The following is an 18,908-nucleotide window of genomic DNA, read 5'->3' as shown; positions in this document are numbered from 1 at the left end:
TGGCGGACGTAGACAGTAAGTGCTATCTGCTTGCGTAGGAGTTTTTTCAGTAACACTGCCCTTTTGGTATATCCCTTGCTAACTGCAGAAGAATCAATGGATCATTTTCTGTTTCTCCCATTATCTTATTGTAATAAACCCTCAACAGAAATACATTCATAAATAATATAATACACAAAAAATAATAATTATAAACTTAAAACTTTTTGGGAGCCGTCGTTAGTACAGTTGTAAAAATGGAACCCTTATTGTTAATACATTTCGGTTTTGTTTTCATATGTCTGTATGTTTTCATATGTTTTTTATTATTTACTGTACAAATAATTTATATCATCGTTATGGCTATATATTATAATCAATATTAAATTATTATTTTTTAAATCAATAACACCTAATTTAACTAATTTAAATGTAGTTTTACCACTTTAAAACTTTTATTACATGAACTCATGAATTAATCGTATTTTAGGGATAAATCACGGTGTACGGTAAAAAATCATATCTGGTGAATGATTCTGTGTTTTTGCTATGCAAATACGAAGTAATTAGTCAATTAGACTTATCTCTTTTTCCCTTGCGATAATTGCATTTACTATCCTTCTTTGACGTGTAATCGTATTGTAGTGTGCTATTGCAATGTTAAATTATTCATGTGTGCGTTTGTGTATCATTTCCAAACACCGAATGTTGTCTAGGTAACCTATCTATACTTTAAAATATCATTGAGTATAACGATATTTAATAAATAGAAATTTAGAAACATAAGTCCCAGCTATCTTTATCATTCAAAAAATCTTTCACATTATAATAGGCCTTAGATGTTAATTTATTTTTTACGATACATTTAAATTTCTTAATTGGAAATATTTTAATATCATTTAGGAGTTTATTGTAAAATATAACACAATCCACCTTTAAAGATTTAGCAACTGTACGGAGCCTAGTAGATGGAATTGCGAGTTTATTTTTGTTTCGAGTTTTGACATTACCTATGTACATCACTATTCTTTTTAAATTGACTAATATGTTTATGAGCGTACATGAGGTTCTCGTATATGTACTGGCAGTGTACGATCATAATATTAATTTCACTAAACTTTTCTCTCAATAAATCCTCCTTGTATATACTCCGTTTTGTTGTTTAAATTTAGGGTAACTAGTTAATCGAACAAAATATGTTTGCTCTCGGTGATGAAAACTGCCCTTATGAAAAGCTAAAATTAAGTTTAGACTTTCAGAATGGCAACCTGTAGCTATGTCACTAGAAGCTAACTTAATAAATTAAGACCAAAACAATGTACGTGGGTAACAATGAAAATGTTTAGAACTGGAGGTCTACTCGCAAAATCTACAACGATATATTCGGAACGATACGATAATACTCCAAATAGATCGCACTTAAGCAACTCTAACAAATGTTCATATTCCATATCGTTTATCGTAACAACATCGTAACCATAGACTAATATTTTGATTTTTAAACGATATTTGAGTGGATGAATTGAGCGCAAACCTATAAAAACTAAATATTATCTGTGCTATGTCGCTGTAAGTGTCAAAAGTCAAAACATAGCTTATCCGCTAAGGACCATGCCAGACTCTGCACCACCAATTTAGTATCATTTACACAAAATGTGAATATTAAAAAAATATGCAATGAATATAATATGACCATTTAAAATTGATTGAATAATACAACACTTGCGGATAATAAAATGTAAAAAAAGCTCAACACTTCTCGTCGACTTCCTATGTCTCAGACGGCCATTTGCATTACTTTCTACGCATAAGCGATCAACAAAATGATTTAAATTACTTGGTAATAAAAAAATCCTGTTGAATAGTAAATCTCATAATATTATTTTACTAATATTTATTAAGTATTTATATTGTATGGCAAATAAATCTATACAACTTGAAACGATAATAGCAACGACAGCCTAGAAGGTGTCGTTGAGATTACCGTAAAAGTGACGTTTGATTATTTGTCAAATTCGAATATTCGTCTCTGACATTTTCAACTAAGAGTAGGGTTAGGACCGATAATATCGAATAATGTTTCGTTCGTTCAATCATCATTTCGACATTGAATACGATATAACTAAGAGTAGAATTCGACACGACTAATGCCACGATAGATCGAATATCGATTTTAGGAGTAGGCCTGCTGGTCAGTTAGAAACATTGCTAATGAAAACTTTTTTTGAATTTCAATTTTAGAACTCTTTGGTATGTAGTATATTGCATTCATTTGTCATTTGTTTTTGTGAATTGGCGGCAAATCTATAACTCGTTACACGTGAAAATGAACCTAACGCGAGAAAATTTTCAGTCAATGATTTATTATGACTTTCATTGTCGGCTTACTCAACAACAAAACTATGATAGGCTGCGATTAGCATTTCTTAATGAAGCCCCATCTCGTGTCACTATTTCCAAATGAATAAACCGCGTGGACGTAGCAATCTCAATGATGATCCGCGTGAGGGACGTCCTTTAAAAGCGACTACTGAAGATAACATCAGTGCTGTGCGACGCATGATAGAGGAAGATAAGAGAGTGACCTATCAGCAGATACGGGCAAGCCTAGGCATTGGTATGAGTCAAGTTCAAAAAAAATAATTTAAACGTCAGGAAACTTTAGACCAGATGGATTCCCAATACTTTAACTAACGACCAGAAACACCTTCGCATGGACTGGTGTCGCCAAATGTTAGATAAGTTCAACGACGGGGACTCAAATGCTGTATTTGACATCGTCACAGGTGATGAAAGCTATCCAGCTTATATATTGCTACGAACCCGAAACAAAAAGACAATCATCTAAGTGGGTGTTTCCTTTCGAGGATCGGCCAACTAAGGTAAAGAAAGGAAGAAGTCAAGGAAAAAAGATGATTGCCTCATTCTTTGGTCAGAAAGGTCATTTCGCGACAGTTGTGCTAGACGATGGAAGGACAGTTACTGCAGACTAGTATGTCAATCGCTGTTTCCCTGTAGTCTTGGAAAAAAATCGACAGCAGCAGAATAGGCTCACTGCTTTTCTCAGTGGTTCCATCGAATGCGAATATGTGTAGAGAGGAACTGAGATTACTTCGAAAATCAATAAAAGTATTTGCAACTTTTTACATTAAGCCGTTTATCATTTTATAAACATTTTCAGTGTTACCTAGGTATCTTTATCTTCTATCAATGTAACTTCCCTAAATATATTTGAAACAGTACTTTTGTCTGCGATTCTTTTCATTATGAATAAATTTACTTCTTTAGATGAGATTATTTTAACGACAATAATAATGGGAACAAAATAATACCACGCGAGTAACTCTAACTTTTTATCTCGCTATTCCTTATTTTAATAATCTATGTGTACAATTTTTCGGTACAAAACAGTATTGTAAGATATTATTATGCAACTCTTAAGTAGCTTTGTTCATATTTATTTTACTGTGTGGAAACAAAATATACTTGTATTATTTACATATCAAAAGAAAATTAATAAAACAGCTGATGTACCCAAATGCTCTCAACATATCAACTAATTAAATCTGAAAAAATGGAACCTTTGTGGCCAGCGTATAATGACAATGGTGATGGGAAAGTTAATAAGGGCCGCGAAGACAATGTAAATTACTTTAAATAAATATTGCTATGCTTCACGTAGTTACACATTTTATCGTAACAAATAAATAATATGCAAGGCGTTCAACAACGGTTGTCTACTGAACGTACACGTTGTTGTCCACGGACTGGGAATAAAGCGAACACCCTCAGGCTCTTCAATTATAAATGTTTATTGTACGATATTACATTGTAATCCATATTTTATATTTAAAAAAGCCCGCTGAGTTTCTTGCGCCCATTCTTCTCAGGTCTGAGGCAGTCTCTTCCGAATGGGTGGTAGTTTTTGACGTTCAATAAGTGATTTTAAATCCTATTTTGAATAAAAATATTTGAATTTGAACATCACTATCATCTAAAAGGTTTCGCCTTACATCATTTATACGTCCAGATAGAGCCTCGTCTGCCAGGCAGGTCAGGTTTATTATTTTAGTGTACGTGACAAGCTACATCTTACACTCGCGATCTGTATGCCACTATGTGTTAGTGTGCGTGCATTGCTCAACTTCAACTTCAATTTATCGACGCTTTCACAGCTGTCAAAGTTTATCTAGCTTAATTTATCGGCCATCTTTGATGACTGCCCAATTTCTCATTTATTATTATAGATTAAATAATTAAATAGCAATTTAACTCACAGTTCTGAAGCCCAACGCAAGAACTTATGTAAGCCACGTTCTAATTCTTTGATCTGGAACCAGTTGGTATGGAAGGGCATCATATAGGGCGCTCTATTCTGTTCATAATGTCTGTTGAAATCTTCTTGAAGCCATTCTAAAACCTATAAATAATAAAATTTGAAATTTAATTGTTTTTTTTTATGGAATAGGAGGACAAACGAGCGTACGGGTCACCTGGTGTTAAATGAACACCGCCGCCCACATTCTCTTGCAACACCAGAGGAATCACAAGAGCGTTGCCGGCCTTTTTTAGTTAGAACTCAGGTTTATTCTTAAAATTACCCTTCCTTCCTTCGTTAAAGGCCGGAAACGCTCTTATTATTTGTTATGTTTTTAAAGTGGTAACCCTCACCTCTGCGATTTATACACAAATAAAATTTGAAAACAAAATTTTGTTTGTGCATTAAGAAAGTAACAAAACCTGAGAGTTAAACAAAGCATACAAGATTTTAAGACGATACGTCACTCGAACGGTTAGCTCAGTTGGAAGAGCTATCGCACGGAGCGCGAGATGTCGTGGGTTCGAGTCCCGCATCGGTCACAAAATTCTGTTTTCAAATTTTATTTGTAAATTGATCCCAAAAGTGAGGGTTATCACTTTAATAACGTAACAAATTGTTTATATTAGCAAGAGCGACATCTCAATTCAATTTCCTAAATTGCAAATATTGGGGTTGAGCAGGTTATCAACTGTAAAGTAGATCCTGTAGATGAAGCCACAACCTGAGAGTTGAACAAAGCATGCCAGATTTTATGATTCCTCTGGTGTTGCAAGAGAATGTGGGCGGCGGTGATCACTTATCATCAGATGACCCAACTCGTGAACTTTTCCTCCTGTTAAGTAAAAAAAAATCGATTACCAAGAAAATATATTTACGTAAATAAAAAAAACTATAAACTTATACTTAAAAAATACTAGCTCGTGACTCGGCTTTGATTCACGTAACTACAATAATTAATATATACAATTATTTCATTTTTTGCTGTTGTTCTCTTAAATACGACGAATTGTCGGCGACCCAGTGCTCTGTGAACGGCTGGATCATTTGGCGTTGCATAGAGACGTCGCTTCATTGTGTGTTTTTTTCACGGGGAGTGTCTTCGCATTTATCACGGGGAGTGTTCCGAAGAGCTGTTCAACCTGATTCCTGCCGCCGAATTCCACCTTCGCACGACACGCCACAAATTTGGATATCATCCCCACCATCTGGATGTGTGGCGGTCCTCCACAGTGCGGTTTTCAAGGAGCTTTCTTCCACGTACTACAAAGCTGTGTAATGAGCTTCCTTGGGGTGGGTGACATGGGTAGCTTCAAAAAAAGCGCGTACACCTTCCTTAAAGGCCGGCAACGCTCTTGTGATTCCTCTGGTGTTGCAAGAGAATGTGAGCGGCGGTGATCACTTAACACCAGGTGACCCGTACGCTCATTTGTCCTCCTATTCCATAAAAAAAAATACACGGACGTGTATAAAGAAAAGGACTCCGTGTCATCTTACAAAATCGTGAAGCACCAAGCCGATCGGCCGCCATCATGAGATTTCCCATCGTCTGTGACAGATCAGTGTGCGTCGAAATAAAATATTTTAAAAAATGCCGTCGTACTTTTTGAAAAAGTGCAAAACAATATATCAGAATTAAAAAAATTGGAGTTATATTATTATGGGAGAAAAATTGTGTTAATATTATCACCCGCACACACACTAGCGTAAAAGTGCTTCACTTGCTAATATCACAGAGCGGATTCCTTCTTTTGTTACTCGTCCTTGATTAAATAATGTCACAGCAAGATCTGTCAAACTGAGCGTTTAAAATTTACCTCATAGAATAATTATTACAGGGGAAGACCCCGAATCACATGGATGTCTATAATAAATAAGAACCTCAAAGAAGCCCAAATAAATCTCTCTCGGTCCTAGGACTGGTAAGAGTACCAGTCCTAGGACCGAGCCACCTGGAGACACATGATACGGAGGGCCGCCCCTAATAAAATGGAAAAGGGCCAGGCAAAGAAGAATAATTATTACAGAGATAAAATTTAAAATTTAAAAAAATTACAAATGATAACAATGATTTTAATCAAATTTTGCACACCTAATTGAAATTAATTTATATTATGTGAATAATGCTTTTTTTTATTTTAGAGGTTTTTAAAAAAAAAGTGAGTGTGTACTTATGTATGCACGCAAGAAGTTATACTTCTTTGGCCAAACGAAGCAAAAATCATTAAAATGATTTATTCCTCGTGCTATTCTACGTTTTTAGAAAGAACAATTCTGTTAAAATCTTGCAAAGATGGCTTTGACAATTAATTACTAATTAATGAATACGGCTGTAAGGGCTTGAACGCTTTGCCTGTTTTAATAATGGACGAAGAAACCAAAAAAAAATAACGAATGACGCAAACGTCAGAAAATTTTAGGAACCAACTTCACCCTGCTACTTTTGTGTTACAGTGATGCGCGCGCATCTTACAATTTCACTCTCATCATTTTTTCATAACGCGCCTAAAGAAGTATAAATTCAAAAAGACTTACGTCATTAGAGTCATGATTATGAAGAACACATTGATCCAAGTACGGACAATGGCCGCCCTCGTACGTTTCCACGTAGTGTGTGTTAAACGGAACCTCCCACAAACCTGTAAAGTATTAACACCGTTTTATAACAGGGCCAGAGTTACCAAGCCTTCTTGTGGTTTTTTAATGATAATAAGGGGCGAGACGAGCAGGACGTTCAGCTGATGGTAATAGATACGTCCTGCCCATTACAATGCCACTCAGTATTCTTGAAAAACACAAAAATTCGGAGCGGTACTACAACTGCGCTCGTCACCTTGAGACAAAAGATGTTAAGTCTCATTTGCCCAGTAATTTCAATAGCTACGGCGCCCTTTAGACCGAAACACAGTACTGCTTATACTTTACTGCTTCACGGCAGAAATACGCACCGTTGTGGTACCCATAATCTAGCCGGCATCCTTTGTTGACATTTATGAACATTTAGGAATGTTAACAACAAACAAAAATCGATACAATAAGTATATTAACTATCATATTTATAATATTAGTTAAATAATTGAGATTATAGATACATACCTGGGAAAGATTTTGTGGGACAAGTGCCAGATTTACATTCGTGAGCGATTTTGTAATCGAGAGTGTACGGCCACACCGGCAATGGTAGCGGTGGAACTCCAATTGAACTGTCGTAGATGTAGCCAAAATCTTCTAAAACCTGTGAATTTTTTTAACAGACATGTCAGTTTTTTTTATGAAAATAAGGGAAGAGACGAGCATGACGTTCAGTTGATGTATGATATTTTCCCAGTCATTTCACTAACTACGGCGTCCTTCAGACCGAAACACAACATGCATACTGCTTCATGGCAAAATAAGCGCCGTTGTGGTACCCATAATCTTGCCGGCATCCTGTACAAAGGAGCCTCCCACTGGTTAAATTTATGAAACGGAAACAAAGCTGGTCTTATTTTAATTGCCTTTAGAAACCTCTTGCCTCCGTGGTGCCATAGACAAATAAATGGTAGCGAATAGAAATAGAATTCTACTCATTTTTTAAGATGTGAATTTTTTTTTCTTACGATAATTAACTTTTTGGAAATTCTAGGATTTTATAGTTTTACTAAAATTGATTTAAAATCACTTTATTATTTTTCTACAATTTAGAATATTATTACTCGAAAGCCTTATTATCATTATTAAAACTTATCCAGCGTATTTATCAAATTACTTAACAAATTCATAATCTACAACCCATTTGCAACAAGGATGAGCCAAACCTGAGAAAGGATGCAAAAAGATCAACTTAACTTGTTCTATTTTAATATACAAAAGTTGTTTTACAATTTAATTTATTTCAAAAAGCTTGGCGGTTATAGCCCCGTTCACAAGCATTCATATTTATTTATAAACCATTTTTAGAATGAGAATAGCAGAAGTATTTCGTAATAAAGCAAATTTTCGTATTGAACAAAACATAGAATTTAATTTCGAACCTTGAATTGTGTATTTCTGCCGGGTTTGAGGAATGGTGCTCTAGTGCCAACAATTTCTGAACGTGATATATTCGCAAATCTGCGCAGAATCTCTCGCAATCCGATCATTTCACCGACCCATTCTTCATACCCTTTGTCCTGTAGACCTTGTTGTTGTGATATTGTACCAGTCGCAATCTGAAATGTTATTTAGTGAACATATTTCGAATGTTTGTGATTTACGAACAAATTCTTTAAATACTAAAATCGTGGTCGGAATTATTAATATTATTATAACATTACATAGTTAGTAAGTGCCAGAAGTTATTATGTTTTTTTTGGTCAGTAATTGTGTTACGTTATTCGGCAATGGTGTCCTAATAATTGGACGTAGTTCCTGAAAAACGTTCCAAACCACAAACACCACATTTTAAGGAATTCGTTTTTAAAGTTTAATAAATATTAGTGTATTCCATACGCGTGGGTTGGGCTACTAAGTCATGATGTCATTTAAAGAGTGACAGTGACAGCAGCACTAGCGCGGCCTTTTTTGTCAGTCCGTTAATATGAATGAAGTGACCAGTTTTGTGTTCTCAACTCAATCTCGACATGATTGTGGTTTGGCAGGTTTTTCTGGAATTACGTCCAATTGTAAGCGGAGACCTTAAATACCAAGTGAAATATTATTTGAATAAGTTCAAAATTAGTTATTAATGCAACTGTTGTGTAATAAGGGGTTTTAAAACCCAAATGTGGGTGTCATGGTGGTTTCAAACACTCATGTGATAATAGTATCACATGAGTGTTTTAATTCCTAATTATCAACAGTTGCATACAAGACTTTATCTGCACCCATAATATGATACCTATACAAAAGATTCTAAAACAATTAGATTACTGCTAACATTAAAAAAGCCAGTCCTAGTAACCATAATATCATCCAAAGGATTAGTTATCATGAGTTTCATTACAACACTCGTTTGGATGATGTAATGGTTATTAGGACATTGGGGGTTTTAATGTTTGCAATAAGCTAACTGTTTTAGAATCTTTAATAGAAAATTTAAAGCATGGGTGTAGGTAGAAATTATAATATTCTGATTGTAAAGTTATATTAAGTAGGTGTACGTAAGTATATTTATTACTTCTTTGTATAATTAACAAAATTTCACTTACTTCGTGACCGTCATGGGCAAGCGATTGTACCATCACATAGTTACTGAAAAGAAAATCATTAAAATTATTACTGAATAAGTTAAAAATAGGGATTTGACGCGGGGCAAATTATACATCGAAACTATTTGGTGGTTGGTTTTTTTTACTGGGGTGCACCAGACCTGAGGTGACAGCAATACTCCATATGTGGCCGGACCTGCGCTTTGTACAGCGCTTGAATTTGAGCCGGCCCTTCCAGATAACCGCACAGTTGGCAATCGCTCGAGATTTCGAGACCCAGTATTCCGATACTATGCGAGACCTTAAGGGAAGTGTTCTCGAAGAGCGGCGATACGACAAATGGGGTTTTTAGTAAAGTAGTAGTAAACGCGCGAACTTAAGTCTTTAAATAAAATACTTAAGAAGCGATACATTACTTTTGCATACAAAAAGTAATGAGACATTCACATGTTGGTGAGCGATACGTCCTGGCCATTACTATGCAGTGCCGCTCAAGATTCTTGAAAAATCCAAAATCAGAATGCCACTGCAATTGCATCAACTTGGTACGTCACATTTGTCCGGTACAAGGTGACCAACTACGGCGCCCTTCATACCGAAACACAAGAATACTAGCATACTACTACTTGGTAGCAGAAAAGGCGCTGCTGTAGTACCAACCTAATACACGGCCACATTATCTCTGGATCTCGCTGGTACATGAAGACCCCTCCCGTTCCCCTTTCACTCCCTCGCGCTCGTCCTGTTGCGTCAGTACGGTTTGCAGTTTCATTACCGTTAGGTACATGTCGTGATATTTTCTATTATATTTTTGAAGTTTTCATTGTTACGTTATAATTTTTGTTTTTAATAATTCTGTTGTTCTGTGTCGCTATAATAGTACTGACAGAAAAATAAATACTTTTTTACTTTACCCTGATTCTTTCATCATTATAATAATAATAATCAGCCTCACAACACAACAGAACACCTTTACAACAGTATATAATACTGAAAAAAATTATCGTAGTTTATTTATTAATAATATTATCTTAGTGATGCTTGTTATGCACACCGTACGCTTTGATACGCGATGTGACGTCATCGACGTTAGGTCCAGTGATATTATAACTGGATCGTAAACGAATCAAATGTACAGAAGTTTCCCATTGGTCTTAATCTTAATATGTAATTTTGCTTGGATAATTGATACGTATATGTAGACTATAACAGCTGTGAAAACATCGAAAAAAAAATGTAAGCCGTCACGGGACGCCTGGCAGATGTGAAACATCGACATTATTTTGTAAAAGTAATATGCAGAAAAGAACATATTGTGATAGGAACTAAATATGTCATAATGATAAAATAAAATATTACGATTTTTTTCCAGATAACGATTACTATTTATTGAATAAACATTTATTTTCATTAAATATAAAAATTTACGAATTTATTTCAAATCGTGATTACTTAATTCGTTTAATCAGTGACTTGGGTAAAAGTTATATTCGATGTTGCCTCTGAGGACGGTATTACTGTGACAAGGCGACGCGTCGCCACGGCATGCGTCGCCACGCCAGAAATCGGTTTTACGTGCGGCTATAGATGTTTCACATCAAAATTTTGTTTAGGACTAACCTCTATTTAGAGCAATTCATGCACACTAACATAAAGTGTCATACAAATCGCGAGTGTAAGACGTAGCTTGTCACGCACACTAAACTAATATTCCTGGCCTGTTTTTATCGGTTGTCTAACAGCAAGAGACGATATACATCTAGACGTATCAATTATCTAAGATATTTTAAAAGTGTTTTAATTTAAATATGCGTTACGTTCTTGCGTTAGTAAAAAGTAAATAAAATTGGCAATTACTAAAAATATATATTCTAGACCGTACTAAATGTCACATTACAAAATGAAAATTCTACAACATTGTAATGTCTCAGGCGGAATTCTTAAAAAAAATTCGTCATTTGTTAAAGTTAATACGAGTTCCCAGCGCACGTTTCCCATCTCATCGTAAAGGCAGCATGGCCTAATCGGCTTCACTGCCGATAAACCAATTTACTGCTGTGTGTGTCGCCTTTATTCGATTACCTAACGCGTCTTCACAAAGGATCGCAAGAACCTAGATAATGGAATGGAATGGAATTACGTTACGTACTTTGATGGCATACGCATAATAGTGACATAAGACTGACAAAATGTTTATTTTTGCTGTTTAACTACTTAGCAATGCATAAGCCATTTACACGAGCGTTATGTGTTTGTCTGTTGAGCAATATTCAGTCGCTACCTTGATGTTTACTTTTAGAAATACATTTCTATCAACAACTCTTCTAACTATATTACAATACTATGACTACATAAAATTAAAACTATCATTACGTGGAAGCGTACCTAAAATAATGGCAGCATTTCCGCGTTGGATAGCTAGGCTGATCCGTTGACCGAGATAGCTGCCAGCGCTTGGGTTTCCAGTAGCCTTATTGAGGCGCGAAGATAGAATTTTGAGCATTCTCCGCACCTCTGGGCCCCACGGGCCAAGTGTCTCGACACCAAAGGGCACAAAGAATTATGACTCACTGAGACCAACAAGTTGATGTTGAAATAAATTAGTGCTGGGGGTTAAAGTAATGGATGGCGTAGTAACCGACAATTTAGTGAACCTTAGACGCGACTTTGTCTTGACTTTGCAAACTAAAAATACGCTATGGTCGAAAATAGACATTTTATAATGCCTACATCTACCGGAAGTCTCGTCATAGTGACGTAGCAACTGGGGCAGAAAAGCTCCACGAAATTGCACTTCTAACGTGGTTTAACAGTCAATGTATGAAAATATGCGTTTCTAACGTGGTCTTCATTTTTTTTATTGGAACAGGAGAAGAAGAAGCGTACGGGTCACCTGTTGTTAAGTGATCACCCCGCCACCCACATCCTCTTGCAACACCAGAGGAATCACAGGAGCGTTGCCAGCCTTTAATGTGGGTGTACGCGCTTCTTTTGATGGTTCCCATGTTGTATCGTCCCGGAAACACCGTACAAGGAAGCTCATTCCACAGCTTTGATGTACGTGGAAGACTTACTTAAAAACCGCACAGTGGAGGAACGCCACACATCCAGATGGTGAGGATTATATCTTAATTTGTGACGTGTCGTGCAAAGGTGGAATTCGGTGGCAGGAATTAAGTCAAACAGCTCTTCGGAACACTCCCCGTGATAGAAGGTAAGAACGATGGAAGACACACAATGAAGCGACGTCTCAACGCAACGCCAAGTGATCGAACCGTTCAAAGAGTACTAGATCCGAGAAATTCGAGCAACTATACGTTGCACGCGGTCTAATGGTTCGAGCTGATGCTGGGTTGCGTCAGACCAGAGATGACAGCAATACTCCATATGTGGCGTGGACTAGTGGCTATTGAATATAGTTAACGGAAAACAATACAATTAACACACAAACTAAGCAACTATTTTTGAAATATTTTTCGAAGGCTATCAAAGACTTCAAATATCTCCCTGCGTTTAATATGTAGAAAATATATTTTTATTTTATTTGCCAAAATTACATACATTTAGTTTTTAATTTTATTTGTTGCATACTTTACATATTATGTTGTAATTGAAATGATTTGTAAAACGATAAAAATATAAATCTTGATTTAAAATAGTGGCAATGAGTTTCTTGCTTATTCTTCTCATTAGCTTAAACCCTTTACGAAGTAGCGGTAGATTTAATAAGAAAAAATATTTTTTTTATATTCATAAGTGTCATTTCCGTGACCTACATGAATAAAGTGATTTTGATTTGATTTGATTTGATATGATATGCAGGATAAACAAAAAGCACTATTTATGACCAAGGAGAAAATGCAAGTCAATACTCGGGTGTTTGGAGGCCCTTGGCTGAGCCTCATGCCTACAGATAATACCCAATTATGTGTCCCTATCATCGTCTCCTATGTTAACAACATACAATAACATAGTTCCTAGTATTTTTCCTAAGGGAGGGTACAATTAATTATTTGTTATGCTTTAACTGCAAATTAAACTTAGGTCTAAGTTATTTCCATAAATTAAGAACAACACTAACCTGTACTCGTGCGATAAGAAGAAAGTGCCCCGAATAGGACAGTCGTTGGGATTGCGCAACTTTCCGTTGAAAACTTTCTTGTATAAGTCGAAATTATTCAAATTAACGGCGCCGTCGAATGTAAGCATTATCATCTGTGGTGTCTAAAAGTTAAATTAAACGGAACATTATTAAGTCTCACAAGAAATGGCCCATCATTCACTATAACTCGCTATATTTCACTATGTGTCACTTTATTTATTATTAACGAATAAATCTATTCCCTTTTCCCTAACCAAAGTGCCTTCGTATTAATATTTAAGCTGGGCCAAAACATTACTAATACGTATAAATATGCGAACAGAAAAGTTGTATGATAATCCATTTCTTCCGTGGTTTTGCAGTCAATTTAATGCATTTCTAAAGTGGTTTAGCAGTCAATTAAATGATTAATAATTCATTTCTACGAGGTTTAGCAGTCGAATAAATGTTTGATAATTACTACCGTGGTAATGACGTAGTGCTAAATGATAGAATTTATATATTATGTACTATGTGACAGTCTTTAAAATAGCTTTTTAATTCATTATCTATCAAAAAGATACAGATTCACGTTATTAGATACATTGACGTCGTATTAATAATACACTATATAAATTTCGAAAAATAATTAAAAATTTCAATTCAATTCGTAAGGATTTAAAAATATTACTTAAAATATACTAGAGATACTCACATCTTCGGGTTCAAGACCGCCCGGAATTAACGTGCCGTCTTTTGAACAAAAGCAATATGGAAGTTGACACTCCGCTGGTTCACATCTTGTAGCTAGGTCCAGTGGTGCTTCAGTAATGGGAGCAGGCGCTATATTAAAAAAAAATCGGTATATTTCTCAAAGGTTTTTTTGTTGGAAAGTTGCAACTTCCAATAATCTTTAGCAAATTTAATAATTCAAACACCACTTTAAAGCTTATGTGTATTGAAAAGTATACAAATGCTAAACAATTATATTTATTACAAAATTATAGTGCAAAATTAACTGCACAATCTGTTGAAAGCATAGACTTAGAATAAACTAGTATATCTTCCAAACAGTCCGATGCGTAACCATTTTTTAATTTTGACATTGACAAATCAAAATTAGTCATATAGTGGCTTAGTAGAGGTTTTTGAAGTACCTTTATTTAGGTTAAATTTTATTCAAACATCGTTTAAATTAAGTGTAAGTTAAGCTTCAGTTAATCCAAATCACACAACTGAATGACACAAAAAAGTTGTTTTTTCATTGGCAGTATCAAATACAAATTGAATATATTATTAATCACCATTTGTTGGATCAGCGAATGAATAGGACTTTGTGTAACATACAAGTATATCAAAGAGGATGTAAATACTACGTAATAAGTTATATTATTATATTATTACAAATATAACATTATAAATATTGTAAGTCCTACAAAATAGTATTATTATAACCTAATTTAAGTTCTGTGGATTTTGTGATGTTTTAAATAAATAATAATAAGAGACGGGACTGCCTAAGTAAAAATTGAAATGTAGTTTAGTATGAAACATGCAGTGATTCGACGTTAGTTTGAAATAGTAGTAATTACAGTATGGCGATTGGCGACGAAGTATAATCCGGCTAAGTTTCAAAACGAACAGTTGCTTATAACGTAGTAAATTTCGGCTATCGCCGTTTTCTACAAGACTCTAGCCGTCATCTGTCAATCTATCAATGACTGCATTTTTCATACAATCGAGTGAATTGCTTTTTTCTTAGAGAGTTTCGTTAGTACAGCAGTTGTAGGAATTGTTATTCGAAACTTGTCGACGGCGTTGCATTTGGCATTTGCTGTATTCTAATCATGTTTGACATTCGTGCTATGTCGAGAGACGCTTGGTTCGTACCGGAAGCTGCTGTTATGAACCATACGCCTGATTACACGCTGTATATGATTCTACCATTGACTTACAAATTACAATATATATAGACAAACAAATTGTGCGAGAGGATGTTGTCGTGATCTATATATTGATCGTATCAGCATGAAACTACCACCATTCGATGCGAAATTTATTCTAGATTGTTTATGGCTACTTATTTTTCAAAATCCAACGTTCCTTCATAAATTTTTTGCCTTTCAAAATTCGTCCAACGAAGCGGGCGGGAACGGCTAGTTTGTCTATATATTGTATAGAACGTCATTGAATGCAGAAAATAAAAGCGCGACTTTCGAATTAAGAACTTTAATATTCGTAAAGTCTAGATATCGTATCGTATATTTGACATTTAATTTGCACATTAATTATTATTGTAGTACACACATTATCGTATAATTAGCTTTGTTTCAACAGACAGACAGATTTTTTGAAATAATAATAAACGCCTCAATACTTTCTTATACTTTTATTAGAATTTAGGACCTACTTAATAAACTAAAAAATTCTTACTACAACTTATTATTTATCTATAAATCTAAGGCCCATAACAATTTTTCACATAGTACGGTACGAAAGCCTAGATTTAAAATATACCGCCTGTTAATAATAATGGATAGCCTTTCGGAAGGACCTAGCCTCTGCAACTCAGGGTATCCTATCGCAGAGGGTAGGGCACAAAAACATTTTGTACCACATATTATTAGTTGAATAAAGGATTATTATTATTATTGTTGTTGTTGTTGTTGTTGTTGTTGTTGTTGTTGTTGTTGTTGTTGTTGTTATTATTATTATTATTATTATTTTTTTAATATACTTTGCAGTCTTTAATTTTCTCGGCGATATATTTTGTTATGACAAATCGTCACTGGGCTTCGATAGATTAATTATATATACATAATATGTATAATAAATAATATTGACACATTTTTACACAAATTACTTGCCCCAAACTAGGTATAGCAGGTACTATGGGTACAAGACAACAATTAATAAACATACATAAGATACATAATAGCTTTAAGGGTAAATGTATACACTTCTACAATAAAGTCCCAGCCACTGTTCAGGCATTATCTATAAATAAATTTAAATGTTTTATAAAAAAATGGCTCTGTCGTAAATCCTATTACTCCACTGCTGAATATCTAAATGATCGGACAGCCTGGGACTAGATTGTGATTATTTTATAGCGACTGTACAATATTGTATATTTTTATTGAAAAGAGCGCATAAAAAAAGAATGCTGGGAGAGTTTCTTGCGCCGCTTCTTCTCTCTCAGAGCGCCATTTGTTTCCGAAGCGGTAGTAGTATCTAGATACTAGTACCGCTCATTTCTTATACTACTAGTACATCAATGTCTCGGAAACAAACATCCGTATTAATTTTTTTGCACCTGCCGGGATTCGAACTCGGGACCTCATGTTCAGTGAGCACGGTCACTCACCACTGGGCCATTTGGTATATAAGCAGATACTTACTAGTAGCGATAGGACCGCATCTCGCCTCAGCCTTAAAGGTGCAGTACTTGCTGATATCATCGAAATACAGACCAGAAGGACATCTATTTAAGTACGGGTATCCATCAACACACTGAAATAAATAATCGACTAGTTACTTATCTATTTCATAACAAATAGTTTTTTTTATATATAAATAATAGTTTAAATAACTAAAAAACACACTTTTTATAATATATAACCGAACGTAAAATAGAAAGGATAGGTGGAAATTATATAAATTAACAAAAATCTTATTTTGCAAATTGAAAAATGGAATAATTGTATCAAATGAATGTATTGTCATCGGCCCTCGATAAATCTACGAAGTTTGAACGAAATCTGGCCGTTTGAAGTGGGTCAACTTCATGCCCATATGAGTCGGTTACAAACAAACAAAACCTGTATGTAACAGGTGAAGCTAATAAAATGCATGTAATATAATAGTTTAAAAACCTAAAAAATACGTTTTATATAAAATTCAACTAAAAATAGAAATAAAATTTTAAATATTTTTAATTGAAAATAGTGTAAAAAAATATATTTTATTGTAAAAAAAAGCGTGGGGTGCTTTTAAGATGTTATTAAAATAATAATTCTTCTACACCCCACGCTTTTTTTCATAATGAAATATATTTTTTTTGAGTTGAATTTTATATAAAGCGTGTTTTTTAGTTTTTTTTAAACTATTAATTTATTTTTCATTTTTAGTTAAATTTTCTATAAAAAATCTATTTAAAACTATTAAGTACTTTAACATCAATTCCTGCCTTATCTACTATAGATAAAAATTATATAAATTCACAAAAATCTTAGTTTTCAAATTGAATAATGGAATAATCTTATCAAATTAGTGTATTGTCATCGGTCCTCGATAAATCTACAAAGTTGGAATGAAATCTGTCCGTTTAAAGTGGGTCAAAATCGCGGCTAAAGGAGTCAGTTACAAACATACATACAAACATACAAGTGAAACTAATATAAAGCGTATAAAAAGGGCAAATGGGCAAGAGAATCGCTCGATGGAGAGTTGTGAGGTAACCGCTCATGGACATCCGCAAAACCAGGGATCAAGTTCCTTACCGGCTTTTAAGGTGAGAGCACTATCTAAAAAATCACCGTGATCTGCTGTTCTGGTATGTCACAGTGATCTATCCCAAAGCAACAACGTTCCTAAGTCACTTACAGTCACAGTTGTCACTAAGTCTTTCCGTACCCTGACTTTTCGGCAACACTAGTATAATTCTTCTGGTGTTGCAAGATAATTTGGGTGGCGGTGATCACATAACATAAGGTACGCTCGTTTATACTCCTCTTCTTTCTCAAAAAAATGGCGCACGTAATGTTTTGTTAATTTTACGTACTTTTAATTTTATTTTCTAATGTAAATATTGTAAATAAGTGGAATTTATCTGGACCGTTATTAAAGAAACTCTACGGAACTATGAAGTATAAAGAAATTCGAATCGAAGTGACAAAATCACTGTAATATTTCACGGTGACTTTTACGGAACTGAAACGACAGTTACAGTGACAATATAATTACGTTTTTTCCCATCACTAGCTTTATGCCTGAAGGTCCCTGAGTCGTATTGGTTCTGGAAAACTGCAGCTGGTGTTTAATTTCACAAAGTGTCTTTTATCATTAAAATAAGGGACAAGACAAGCAGGACGTTCAGCTGATGGTAATTGATACGCCCTGCCCATTAAAATGCAGTGCCGCTCAGGATTCTTGAAAATCCCCAAAAATTCTGAGCGGCACTACAACTGTGCTCGTCACCTTGAGACAAAACATGCTAAGTCTCATTTGCCCAGTAATTTCACTAGCTACGACGCCCTTCTTCTAGCGTCTGTGCGTGGGAAGAGGTTCCCGCCAAAACTCATCGTTGTGGAATGCCAGACGTCAACATGGTGCGTGAAAAGTTGATCCATATTTGAAATTT

The 18,908-nt window shown here is 34.8% G+C and overlaps 1 protein-coding gene across 1 annotated transcript in view; it reads right to left on the bottom strand.

Annotated features, from left to right (window-relative positions):
* LOC126965392 (chitin deacetylase 1) overlaps window positions 1-18,908 on the bottom strand; it is a 44,030-nt gene that overhangs the window by 7,674 nt on the left and 17,448 nt on the right. Inside the window, exons 3-10 of the mRNA XM_050808989.1 lie at window positions 16,948-17,059; window positions 14,262-14,389; window positions 13,547-13,689; window positions 9,466-9,508; window positions 8,311-8,487; window positions 7,394-7,532; window positions 6,833-6,936; window positions 4,257-4,399 (exon numbers count right to left, since the gene is read on the bottom strand). Of these exons, the coding sequence (XP_050664946.1) occupies window positions 4,257-4,399; window positions 6,833-6,936; window positions 7,394-7,532; window positions 8,311-8,487; window positions 9,466-9,508; window positions 13,547-13,689; window positions 14,262-14,389; window positions 16,948-17,059 (989 nt within the window). The remainder of the gene's footprint in view (window positions 1-4,256; window positions 4,400-6,832; window positions 6,937-7,393; window positions 7,533-8,310; window positions 8,488-9,465; window positions 9,509-13,546; window positions 13,690-14,261; window positions 14,390-16,947; window positions 17,060-18,908) is intronic.

Source organism: Leptidea sinapis, chromosome 7 (genome assembly GCF_905404315.1).
Source record: "Leptidea sinapis chromosome 7, ilLepSina1.1, whole genome shotgun sequence".
Taxonomy (NCBI): domain Eukaryota; kingdom Metazoa; phylum Arthropoda; class Insecta; order Lepidoptera; family Pieridae; genus Leptidea; species Leptidea sinapis.
This window is presented reverse-complemented; position numbering and strand designations above follow the sequence as displayed.